Source organism: Panthera pardus, unplaced genomic scaffold (genome assembly GCF_024362965.1).
Source record: "Panthera pardus isolate Hobbes unplaced genomic scaffold, ASM2436296v1 HiC_scaffold_12, whole genome shotgun sequence".
NCBI lineage: Eukaryota > Metazoa > Chordata > Mammalia > Carnivora > Felidae > Panthera > Panthera pardus.
Genome location: NW_026526677.1, coordinates 34,032,284 through 34,046,008, shown reverse-complemented (window position 1 = coordinate 34,046,008; position 13,725 = coordinate 34,032,284). Strand labels below are relative to the sequence as shown.

The 13,725-nt window shown below is 36.8% G+C and overlaps 1 protein-coding gene across 3 annotated transcripts in view; it reads left to right on the top strand.

Annotated features, from left to right (window-relative positions):
* ANO3 (anoctamin 3) overlaps nucleotides 1-13,725 on the top strand; it is a 415,128-nt gene that overhangs the window by 380,252 nt on the left and 21,151 nt on the right. For all 3 annotated transcript variants that reach the window (XM_019456559.2, XM_019456561.2, XM_053899881.1), the window contains 3 exons: nucleotides 7,688-7,724; nucleotides 10,858-10,969; nucleotides 11,724-11,781. In XM_019456559.2, the coding sequence (XP_019312104.1) occupies nucleotides 7,688-7,724; nucleotides 10,858-10,969; nucleotides 11,724-11,781 (207 nt within the window). The remainder of the gene's footprint in view (nucleotides 1-7,687; nucleotides 7,725-10,857; nucleotides 10,970-11,723; nucleotides 11,782-13,725) is intronic.

Below are 13,725 nucleotides of genomic sequence, written 5' to 3'. Positions count from 1 at the left end.
CCACTGGGCTAATTTTCAGTAGTCTTACTTCTTTTTAATGAGTTTTTTCCTTTCTGATGTCTATTATTTTTATCTTTTTTAGTTTTAAATTACAAAATACATTGTTGCTATATAATGTACTGACAGTATGAAAACATTAAAAATAATAAGAAAAGTTGCTATTTTTTACCCAAAATTCCACCATTGTCCCATCCAACCATAAACTCATTGTACCCATTGGAGGTCATCAATGTTAATGGTTTCATTTCTGTTTATTCCCCTCACCGTCAAGTGTTAGTGCCTTCAAAAGAGTACCCTGTGTTCCTGTGTTTGACAGTTTGTTCCAAAGACCTACTGGTCTTCAAAAATATCTTAAGTGAATTAATGAACTGGGCTAATATTTTTGAAGATGGAAATTATTACATAGACAAAGAAAATGAAGAAACCCAATGTGTATCATTAATTTATGCTTGGGAAGGCAAGCATGACACTTCTGGGAACAGAACCTCCAGGTCCAGGGTTCAATCCTTAATTTCCACCTATCTTTTCAGTTAAGCTGAAGAACTTGTCATGATCAGAACCTATAGTTGAATAAAATAGGACCCTTTACCTTCATACATTTTCCTTACAAAAGGATTCTATTTTCACCAAAAATTCAAGAAATTGAAATTTTGCTGCTGTTTCCCTTGGTGTACCAAACTCCAATTTCGTATTATTCCAGGTGCTGCTGAATGACCAATCCCTTAAGCTCTGACTCTGCCCCATTTCCAACCCCCAACCCCAGTTATCATCCCTTCCCTAGAATAACAATGAACCCACATACACACAGTCTTCTTTCTCATAAGCTTCAGATACAATTTGTTCTCACTGAGTTTGTACATTTAATGAGGTTCAATATATTCTTTACTCCAAAGTACTGCATTTTACAGATAACAAAGGCCGAACTAGATGGAGTGAATCTCTAATTGTAGAAATAAGATCTCCGGAGGCCGATGAGGATAGCATTATTTTTGTCATAAAAACAATCTTTTGAGATTCTCAAAATCCCACTAGCTCTACTTAATTAATACAGGAGCCCATGTAACTACCTAGTACTATAGCTCATCCGTTGTTCCTGAGAGAAGACAAAACTGACTTTCTTTTTTTCAAATGTTTATTTCAAATGTTATTCAAATGTTGGGAATTTTGACATAAAGATTTAGAGATTGTTGGAGGTGAACTAAGCTGTAAAATTTCTCCTTTGCCCTTGCCACTAACTTAGGAAAAGATTTTTTAAATGGATTTAGCATAAAGGAATTGAACTACAAAGCCAACTCAACAAATGTGAAAAGAATGTCCTATTCCTCTGATTTAATCAGTATAAAACCATAATGCCCTTCTGAATTTATGTATTCCCCCCCTACTCAAGATGTTAAGGCACTTCACATTATTTAACAACCCATCTAATTTACCTGAACCCACAGGGTCTTAATCAAATAAACATAAATTAAAACCATTAATCTTAAAATGTCAACACTTTAAAAAAATAACACCACCAAAAAGAATGACCTAGAATACCAAACACTACCATCTGTTATTTTTGGACAAACACTAAATATGCAGCACATAAAAATGTGCTTTTTGTTTCTTAATAGCTAGACTGTGTGATCCTTGTGCTACCATAGCCTCCAAATGAGCATTTGGCGTCAGTCAAAATAGTCTACTAATCTCATAGGCTTTTCAGCTATAATACATGTGCATGAAAATATTAAATATAGGCATGGCAAAGCCGTTTCAATCAGTCTAACAATTTTTTAAATCAGAAACTTTTAATATTTAATGTACACAGCCAGAAATCTTAAGTCATTCATGCATTTGTTTTGTCTCTTTCATCGAGTCAATGACTGTTGTGACTTCTGCTTCTGTAACATCTCTCTTACCAATTCCCTACTCACCATTCTCACTTCTACTTCCTTAGTTCAGCTACTTGTAATTTCTAGCTTGGACCATTGCAGTAGCCTTCTCACTGGTTAGTCTTCCTGTCTTTGTTTTTCAACTCTTTTCATCTCCCTTGCCCACTGCTCTTAGAAGGATCTTTCTAAATTGCAGATTTGGTCATTTTATTTTGTACTTGAAACTGCTTAACAGGTTTCCATTGCCTCTAGTGTAAATTCTAAATGTATTAGCAAGGCATGGAAGACTTGATTATTTAAAGTCAGTTTTCCTTTCTCTTCTTGTCTAAAGTTGGGCCTCACTCCCTCCCTTTCAAACCACTCTTCTCGCTCCCTGGCATTTTACTTTTTCACAACCATATCTCTTGGTTCAGCCTATAAAACCACTCCAGCCTACAAAACCATTTCTGCTTGCTCCCTGGCATTTTACTTTTTCACAACCCTATCTCTTGGTCCACAGTGCTTCCTCTATTTACCTTTTTAATTTCTTTTATCTCCTTGGAAGCTATTTCTTTATCTATGAAAATTCCAGTAAAGGATCATTTCCTTCCATAAAGCTTTTTCTCAATCCGAAATGTAGAATCAAATAATCTCTTCTTTGTGTTTATTTTTCTCACAAGGTGCTTGGACATGCCTATTCTCCCTCCTTATCAGACTCCCTTGATAGAATTAAACAATGCCTCCTGTAAATGCTCTCCTGTTACAGTGCTTGGAGCATGACTTTTCTCCCACTATCAGGGTGTAAGCTCCTTAAGAGCGGGCCTCCTCACTTTTCTATCTCCAGGTCTTTTGCCTATGTCAAAAAGATATTTATAATATATTCTTCAAATAAATTTTAAATACCCTGTTCTCTAAATTTTCTAGCATCTTGAATATTATTCACATTGCAGAAATCTTAGCATCTTGGATAATTGCTCAAAGTTATTTTTGTTATTGGAATTATATTTTCAATGTCTTTCAAGTTTGCAGCACTCATTAGTTTCATTCAAGCTAATAATTAAAAAGAATATACATCCTCTAAGGTTTCAAAACAAATGGATCATAGCATCCCTAAGTAAATATTCCATTTGGGATAAAAATATGGGTGAAAATAATTAAAATTTGATCACAAGTCCATTCTACAGATCATGAAAGTACTGAAGAATGTTTCCTGTTCTTACTAAGCTTCAAATCACCTGGAACACTTGAAAAACTAGAGATTTCTGAGTTCCATTTAGAATCTCCTGTGTAGAGCTAGGAAATCTGTATATAAAACAAAATATTCAAAAATATTCTCTAAGTGAGTCTGATCCAGCCAGTCTCTAAAATGCCATTAGGAAATCACCAATTTAAAGGATCTGAGGTAATTTTGATACATAGCCAAGATCAGAAACTACATTTTCAAAACTAAATTGCAAATAATTTAACAATGATTAAAACTTCAACATATTATTTTAACATCTCTTTACCAGGTATACACCTAAAAATCCACAAAACCAGAATTTGAAACCAGGAGTTACTCTTCACTAATCCCATCCTTTTTGTCCTTTATGTTGCTGCCCTGAATGCTCTACTACTTAAAGGTACCATAAGTAGCAGGGTTACTATTATATCAGGTAATATTTCCAAGAAGATTTTAATGAAAATTAAAAATGTGCAGGGATACCTGTGTGTCTCAGTGGGTTGAGCATCCAACTCTTGATTTTGGCTCAGGTCAGGATCTCAGGGATGAGATAAGATAAGACAAGACAAGATAAGATAATTTTTGAAAAATAGAAATTAAAAAATGCTTAAATGTGCAAGTATTCCAAAATGTATATTCTTGTTGCCTGGCAATCAAATCTTAATTAAAGAATAGGTGACAGTAGCATGACAGCTGTCTGTTCTCATGATTAATGTGTAATTTTAAAGAGAAAATAGAAACATCACTGAAGAAATACTCTTGTAGTTTGAAATATCTGGGATTAAGCCAGTTAAACTATTTCAACATTGTCAACAAAAGAATGAGTTTTTTTTGATATTCTTCTTTTCATTTTAAAATTTTTGTACCCTTTGTACACTATCACCAAAAAAAAAAAAAAAAGATAATTCAAAATACATTTAACTAAAGTATTCCATGTTGATTCTGGACTCTTTCACATGAGAGATTTATTTCCATCTCTAGATTTGAGAACATCCATTCTTATGTTTCTCTCATGGGCCTAACCACTGAAGACCTCAAATGTACCTAACTTCTTTAACACTTGGTTACCAATTACAATGCAAATAGGTTATTGTGGAATAGGGTGGATCAAAGGATTGGACCACACCTCTTAATGTGGAAAAGAGGTAATGCCAAATGACTCATTTAATAAGAGGACCAGCTTTTTAAAAAAAACATTAGTTTGTTCATGTCTATATCCATGGTTTCTAGAAATTCAGAAAGGTAGAATTGAATTCTGCAGACCTTACTGTGGACTACCAGGCCCTGAAAAATGGTTTCCTTCTGAGACCTCTCTAACTCCTTTCTTACTACCTTGCTCCTTTACTGCCTCCCCTCCTGATCCTTCAACATCCTTGCCCTTTAACACACCAAATGTGTCCAATCTCAGGGCGCTCCCACTTCCTATTTCTGCTCACTTCCAAGGTAGTGAGCTCAGATCTCTTCTTGGCTCCCTCCCTCACTTCACATATGAGCTCTATGCTCAATTGTTGCCTTCTCAGAGATGTTTTCCTGACCACACTATAAAATAATACTATTTAATACACTATATAATACACCATAAAATAATAAGGGTGCCCACCACCCTTCTCTATGTACACAGCCTCCTGTATTTTCCCTTTGGGTACTATTCTTTTCCTGACCAATTGCATATTTGTTTGTCATTTGTCTCTAACCACTGGTATGTAAGTTCCATGAAACTGGAGACTGTGTGTATCTGTTTACTGTGTTCTTTTTTTTTTTTTTAATGTTTATTTTTGAAGGAGAGACAGAATGTGAGTGGGGGAGGGGCAGAGAGAGACTAGCCACAGAATCCACAGCAGGGTCCAGGCTCCAAGCTGTCAGCACAGAGCCTGATGTAAGGCTCAAACTCACACACCGTGAGATAATGACCTGAGCTAAAGTCAGATGCCCAACCGACTGAGCCACTCAGGCACCCCTGTTTACTGTGTTCTTAAACACTATCTGGCCCATTAGAAATTCCTCATAATTAATATAACATAATTTAACATAATTAACATAATTAATATATATGACCAAGAGAGTTTCAGCTTACTGAATGCACTAGAGAGTGATGGCTAGAAGTATAGGTTCTCCAGGGCCTCTGGGTGGATTAGTTAAACGCCCAACGTCTGGTTTTGGCTCAGGTCATGCTTGATCTCAGTCTGTGGGGCTCCATGCTTGACAGTACAGGGCCTGCTTGGGATTCTCTCTCTTGTGTTTCTGCCCCTCCCTCTCTCCCTCTCTCAAAATAAATAAATAAACTTTAAAAAAAGTACAGCTTCTCCGACAAGAGATCTATATATATAATGCACATATATAGTGTAGTGACCACAACAATTGTCCCTGAACTTCCCTATTCTCTCTTCCCCCAAATACATATCCATTCCCACCTTGCACGTGTGTGTGCACGTGCGTGCGCGCACACACACACACACACACACACACACAGCCCATGATTGCTTGCATACAGCATACGGTTAGATATATCTAATTATGGTTTCTTCCTGCATTTTGTAGTTTTGGAGTTAACAAGTCAGTGTGCAGGAGTTGACTTTGTAGCTCATCATCATGGTGGTGCCAGTTAGCTACCATCTGGGCCTTCGATGATGCAGGTTCTCAAGTACCCCAGAAAGCTTTCCAAGACAATATTTCCAGGGGTGACACAGCATTTCTGTGATTTATAACATTCTTCCAAAGATTACTGTAATCCACTGGGGGCATCTCCTATGGATATTTCCATTGCAGGGAAACAGGTTCTGTGTGCCAGGTGTTAGGACAAAAATCAGAAATGGTTTCTGGGACAAGGCACAGGATAAATGGTACAAGAGAACCGTAATAGTAACTCCTGACTTGGCTATTAGTTTAGTAGTGTTACTTAGGCAAGGTACCTGACGTTCTAAACATTGGTTTCCTGTTCTGTAAAATGGGGATAATTATACCTATTTGATAAAATTGTTGTAAGGATCACATTAAATAATATTATATCTGAAGCACTGCTTGGCACCAGCCAAATACTCTAAATGGCAGTTATTTAAGTACAATTTTCTTTCACTCTCTATGAGGGCACTGAATTTAGTGCTAGAAGCACAGTACTGTGGAAGTACTATTTGTTGATTTGTAAGTCTATCCTGTCACACTGCTTTGGAGTGTGGATTCTATAATCATCTTACTTGATAAATGGGCCTTGGAAAAGAACATGTGAAGACAATTTTGGTACTCATGAATTCAAGGTAATCTTGTTCTAAAATTTAAAAAAAAATCACAGTTTGTGTATATAGCTAAAAATTAAAACAAAAACCACAACAAACTGCACAAGAGGTAGAATGAGACTGTTTATACTCAATATAATCTTTCTGGCTCAGGATAGCTCTTCAGAGGAAGAAGCATAATCAAGCAGATTATGAATAATCACAATAGTTTTAGTGAAAGAACTGTTAGGGAAAGTAAACAACTTTTAGAGTGTCCAGATACCTACCTATTAATTTGGCATGCCAACAGGTAGAGTTCCTGGAATTTATAATCTGAAGAATAATGTGTTGAATTATGGGGTTATGTAGTTATATTGACATGTACCCACATATACCCACAAGCACACACTACCTTTCTGCCTGTAGCGTATTTGTTTTCTGCAATATGTTTACTTGGAATTTTGGGAAATATGTTTCCTCTCCTTAAGTCTGTATGAGTGATGGACTGGGTAAGAGGAGAAGTGGGAGGGTGGCAGAAGGTGAAAACTGTTACCACAAAACTCAGTTGTGCTTGTAACTTACTTTTGGATTCCACAGATTTTACTTACCAGTCTTATTGTAACACCAAACCTGTTCTGTTCTTTAGGAATGCAAACTACCACACACTGTTTGTCTTAGCTTGAAAATTCTTTGTCAATAATAAAGAATCTAAATTTCCACTTAGAATTCCAGTATAGTTAAAATATATATAACTTGGTGATCAAATCCCAGATCGGCCATTGATTAGTTGAATGACTTTTGTTAAAAAAATATTTTTAGTTTTTTAAAGTCTCATTTCCTTGATTTATAAAATGGAAATAAAGATAGCTACCAGAAAAGACTTATTACTACAGAAACCAAGTGTGTCTGTATGTATATATACACATATTTATAACATGTTTATATTACACATTATACGTCTTTAGTGTGTGTGTGTGTGTGTGTGTGTGTGTGTGTGTGTGTGTCTGTGTGTGTGTAAAGCACCACATAGTAAGTTTTAAAGCATGCTTCAGCTTAATTAAAAATGTAGCCACTTTGGGGCGCCTGGGTGGCTCAGTGGGTTGAACGTCCAACTTTGGCTCAGGTCAGGATCTCACAGTCCATGATTTGGAGTCCCGCATCTGGCTCTGTGCTGACAGCTCAGAGCCTGGAGCCTACTTTGGATTCTGTGCCTCCCTCTCTCTTTCTGCCCCTCCCCTGCTTGTACTCTGTCTCTCTTGCTCTCAAAAATAAATAAACATAAAAATTTTTTTAGAAATGCAGCCACTTTGTAGACTGGACTTTAGATCTTTCCTTGAATAGTGTAAATATCAGCCTCTTCTAGAAGAAAAGAAATAACATTCACTATTTGTTTTCTTTTATTACAGGCTTACGAAAAAATTGCTTACCTTCTCACCAACTTAGGTAAGTCCTTTGTTTTTACCTCGTTCCCTAGTTAAAGAGTAACATATGGACATATCAGTCTGTAGTTGCTTTATGTATTTTAGCATTTTTTAATGTTTATTTATTTTGAGAGAGAGAGAGTGTGAGAGCACGTGCAAGCTGGGGAGGGGCAGAGAGAGAAGGAGAGAGAAAATCCTAAGCAGACTCCGGGCTGTCAGAGCAGAGCCCAGTGTGGGGCTGGATCCCACCAACCGTGAGATCATGACCTGAGCTGAAATCAAGAGCCCGGATGCTCAACCAACTAAGCCACCCAGGCACCCCTATTTTAGTATTTTAATATCAACTTCAGTTTTATAAATTGTCAATCAAAATGAAAGACATGCATGGAAGGTTGGAGCATTCTGTATAACTACAGAGAGGCAGTTTATGTAGTTAGCACACCTAGTTCTCCCTACATGGAAGTGCTTTTTCCCTACCTTAGCAGGTCTTTGGGCTTTCCCCCAAATATTTGTTTTTACCAAAATGTTGTACTATATGTACACAAATTAAAAGGCAAAATAGTATTAAGAAATTTATAAGTAAAACCAGTACTCTGCCACATTACCCATTCTGATTTTCCACTTTCCTGAGAGACTACTTTTTAATAATGTTAGTAATTTCTTTTGTTATTTCCTATCCTATTTCTAAAAAATGTCTCTGACATTCTTAGATTTTTCAGCTTTGGGAAGCTATTGCCTTTCTATTCCAAATGACAAGAACTTAGATCTTAACATTATCTGCAGTGTTCTCTCCTCGCACACTTTCCTTCTGTCACATGTTATACACACATAATTTCGCCTCCTTCCAAAGCAGTTATAGTCAACAGATTTGGACTTTTGTAAAAATTTTTTTAATGTTTGTTTATTTGTGAGAGAGAGAGAGAGACAGACAGACAGACAGAGTGTGACCAGGGGAGGGACAGAGACAGAGGGAGACACAGAATCCGAAGCAGGCTCCAGGCTCTGAGCTGTCAGTGCAGAGCCCTACCTGGGGCTCGAACCCGCGAACCATGAGATCATGACCTGAGCCAAAGTCAGATGCTCAACCAGTCAACTGACTGAGCTGCCCAGGCACCCCTCAACGAATTTCAACTTTAACTCAAATTAACAGTGTTTACATCATTGTTTTCTATATAACTGTTTTTATATATAAAGTATGGGGTGTACTATGATTGTTTCCTTTCTTATACAACCTTTATACTTTCATGATGCTAATAATAGCCCTTTTTCCTTGATTTTCTACATAGTTTCCTTAATTTATCCCAAACTTTCTGCCTCAACTCTGAATGGTCTCTAAACACATTCAAAAACATCAAGTACTCTACTCATTTTCTTTTCTTCTTAGAGTTACCCTCCCTGAACCCAGTGTTACTCCAGTCTCGAGGGCCTACCCTTGACAGCTCAGAGCCTGAAGCCTATTTCAGATTCTGTGTCTCCCTCACTCTCTGCCCCTCCTCTGCTTGTGGTCTCTCTCTCTCTCTCTCAAAAATAAACAAACATTACAAAAATTTAAAAATTAAGCCAACTGATGAAAAGAGTGTCAGTTTTGTCAGACAGAAGTCAATTCAAGAACAAGAGCACACATATGAAGAAAATAATAAGAATAAAGTCACCATGTTAATATTAGGCAAACCAAAATTTAATATCTGTTTGAGTGAGAAAGAGAGATACTTCATACTGATGAACAGTCTACCAGGTCAGTACAATAGTCATGATTTGTCTATATCTTTTTATAAGGCTCCAAAATGTAGAAAGCAAAACATGATAGAAATTCCCCCCAAAATTGATGAAACCATACTCAAAATATAAGCCAGGACACAAAGCATTTGAATTTCATAACTAACAAGCTTCTCTTAAAATATATATAAATGGGATGCTCAACAAAAAATATACATGTTCTTTTCAAACACTTGATAACATAGACAAAATATATCCAAATAATTTGAAGGCAAGTGAAACTGCAGCTTTTTTGACCCAAAGCAGAAATCACACAGGAACGTTTGTGGATCATGACGCAATAAAATTAGAAGTGGAGAACCAAAAACAAACTACACAATGGGGATTTTTTTTAAAATCCATATTCTCATCTCTAAATAAGTTTTATGCTAAATTTGCAAACTGTTTGGAATGCAGCAGCGGTGAAAACACAACCAACCAAAACTTTGGAGCAACACAGGCTCTCCAGACTGCTGTCACGATGGCCCACCAACCAGTCAGCCTGGGGACCGCCCCACAGACCCCTGTCACTTCTGGCACATACTCTCGTTGGACTTGGACTCCCGCCAGACCAGTTCCCCTGTTCTGTGTCTGGATCATGCATACGTCGGGGCCCATCTTTTCCTGAGATCAGATCCCATCTATTTTCTATCCTTCTTGAATTCTTTAATTGTATGAAAATGCATATTAGCTGTGCATACAGCTCTTCTAGCCTTATTTGGATACTGGGTGGGAGTAGAGGCTACAATACACACTGCCACCTTTATCCCATCTCTCTCATTATTTTTGTTTTGTTAAGAGTCATAGAAACATAGGACATAAGAATGGACAGTGTTCTTGAAATCATCTTGCCTAATTCCTTGTTTCATAAACATTAAAATTGGTTGCAAAGAAAATGTAAAGAGATCCACTTGAGATCCCCAGAAAATTAGGTGTAAAGTTGAGATAGGAGCTCAGCTCTTATGACTGAGGTAGCCCTCTTTCCTTTTTCCATTCCACTTCTGTCTGTGCGAAATATCCATTCTTTAAAGAACTCTGTGGATAATTTAGGTCCTTATTTGAGCATAGCCAGTTTGGGTGAAGGACTGATGCAATGTATATGGTTACTTCTAAATGACAATAGCAGAGAGAATCCTGAAAATCTTTATATATGAATAGCAGGCATTGTATTTTTGTAGCTCTGGAAAAAGTCTAAAGATTGTATCGTTGGATCCCCTTATCAACCCTGTACAGCAGATATCATCATTCACATTTTGCAGATGCTGACCTACAACTCAGTGATGCTGAATGTCTTGTAGAACTAGTAAATGTTCAGAACATGAACCTGGGGTTTCTGAGTCTATATCCATATTTCATGTTTTTCACCTCATCTATGTAAGCATATCCTGTTTTCCTTTTAGAATATCCTCGAACAGAATCTGAGTGGGAAAACAGCTTTGCTTTGAAGATGTTCCTTTTCCAGTTTGTTAATTTAAATAGTTCTATCTTCTATATTGCTTTCTTTTTGGGGAGGTAAGTCAACTTTATGCATGTTGTCTTTGCAGAGTGAAAAAGATTGCCAACCGTTCCATTGCCAGTTTGTTAACAAGGGTGACAAATTCTTGTCCCCTGCCTTAGAAAACTACTAGTCAGTCTTCATATATGTTTCAATCAAAAGACTTCATTCAAAGTACAGGACAGGTGCTACTACCAATTAAAGTTGGCATAAAAAATAAAACCTGTGTGCCATGCTTGGGTTGAATGATGATTATCCAATCATCATTGATAGTTTTGTTAAATACGAAAATAATTTTTGTATAACCCTAGGTTATAGTTCCTTAGTGTGGAAACTTCTACCTATCACGATGACATCTTTTTCCCCTGTCTTTGCTGCACAATATGAAAAAGAAGCATATTAAACTATGCTCAACACTCCAGCGGTACTGAAGCTAGAACCATTTTAAACTAAACAACTCAGCACATTACATTAATGTTCATTAGCTAGGTGCACAGAACATTAAAGATCTACAGGTGAAAGTGGAAAATTTCCTTTGTCTGGTTTGTCTGTACTTTCTCACCCCACTGGCATGGCATTCACACACCACATTTTTTTTTTCCTTTTTAAGTCAGGTACTTTGATGTGTAAGCATGGTCTAAGTCAGCAGTTCGGGGACAAGATGCCCCAGTGAACCTTGATGTCTACCTACACATGCACTTGTTGTGATGCATTAGATGTTCTTCAGTCAACCCCACATAAATGCTAATGAATTAAAATGCCTTTTTACAGATTTGTAGGCCACCCAGGAAATTACAATAAACTTTTTAACCGGTGGAGACTGGAGGAAGTAAGTAACCTTGTAAGGGTGGGTGTGGGCCTGGGCGTGGATATGGGTCAATGATGATAGAAGGGGAGTGGGTGGGAAGAGAGACACAGAGAAGTTGGGTACACGGAATTTCAGACATGCTGAAGATGCTTTACTGGTAGAGAGTTCTTAAGGGTTCAGAAATGAAGGAACTACATCTTCCCAAAAAAAGGGTGTGAACTTAAAGGTTAAGCCCTAAAATCCTGACCTCAGCTCTTTAATTTTCTGTCAAATCCATTTCCTCATTCACAAAGCCCAGAAATTTAGCTCCAGGGATTTTTCACTTTGGGGGAATTATTATAATCTATTCCATGGGTTTTTGAACTTTTAAATATGTTAGGTTTCCTTTCAAGCAGGGGAACTTCATCCAAAAGAAATCTTACTTGAAACACCAATCTGTAATTATATAGATGTGTGTCTTCTAAGTCTCATAGTTTTGTGTTGATTTATAATATATATGTTATAGAAACAAAAGGTCTAGTATTGCTAGATCACAGGGTTAAACACTCTATATATTGTCACTGAGACTGACAAATTGTCTTCCAAAATGCCAGTCCCTATAGCGTATGAGCCTGCTTCCTCAGACTTTTGCCAACAGAAACATTTTAATTTTTACCAATATAACATCTAAAAGATATCTCCTTTTGATTTCAGCTCCTTTAATTACAAGTAAAGTGTAGAATATTTTTCATACGTTTGTTGGATAGTTTATATTTCTGTGTGTATGCGCTGTTCTTGCTCATTTCCATTAGACTATTTTTCTCTGTCCTAATAGTTTATAGACTAATAGGCTCTCATCTTTCAAATTTGCTGAAGATATGTTTCTCATTTTCTTGTATATCTTAATTTTGTTTTGATGCATTTTTTTAAAAACTGTAGAACATTTTTCAACTAAAATATCATTGCTGTTAATGACTTCGGGCATTTATATCATGCCAAATAATGTGTTTTTCATTCTGGAAATTAAAAAAGAAAAAGCCTCACACTTGTACTTTTCACTAATGTTGTTTTTTAAAATATTAACATCTTTGTTGCATTGGAAGTTTATTTCTGTGTAAAGAATAATCAAGATTTCCCCCCACCCCAGTTAGCAGTCACATTTTTAAGTAATAATACATTTTTTCATCACTCAGCAAAATAAGATTTCAGGACTTATTATATTCTCCATCTTGAAATCATGTCTATTTCTGAGCTCTGTTCTGTCTCATTGGTCATATGGTTTATTGCTTCTCTAGTTCAAAATTGTTTTAATTATTCTAATATAAAATCCAATTCAATATATGGTAGTATTACTAGGAGGTCATAATTTACAGAGAGGCTAACAAAGGATTCCCCGAGAAAACAGATACTTCCAGTCTCTATATAAAAATTTCTCCAAAACTCAGGGGAGTCGTCATTGATATTGTCTCCCTAGAGCCTTCTAGTTGATTAGAATATATGGAGAAAACCTAAAACTTCCTGAGAACAACATGCTTTACATCATAGAAAGCTGGTTCAAATGCTAACCTTGCTACTTATTAATTCTTTGCCCTTAATTTAATCCCTCTGAATATCTGTCTCCTCATCTGTAAAGTGGCAGTAGTAATACTTAGGTTGCAAAGTTGTTTATAGATAAGAGGCAATTTGCATAACACACTTAGCACAAGCCCTGGTCTTTGGAAGGCACTCTGATTGTAGCTGATAGTTATCAATGCTCTGTCTCCACAGCCACCTGGGTATTTTCCTCTCAGGCGAAGACAGATGAAGGCTTTCCATAACTCCAGGCCTCCAGGAAGTCCCCAAATCAAACTTGCAGTTTTCACTCATAGCCCAGATTATCCTATATCTGCTAAGAGGCTTTCATCTACCCAGTTTGGGACCCAAGGCTTACTTTTTACCAGGAGTGATCAACTGGATTTAGCAAAGGGCAGTGTGGGGAACCGAGTG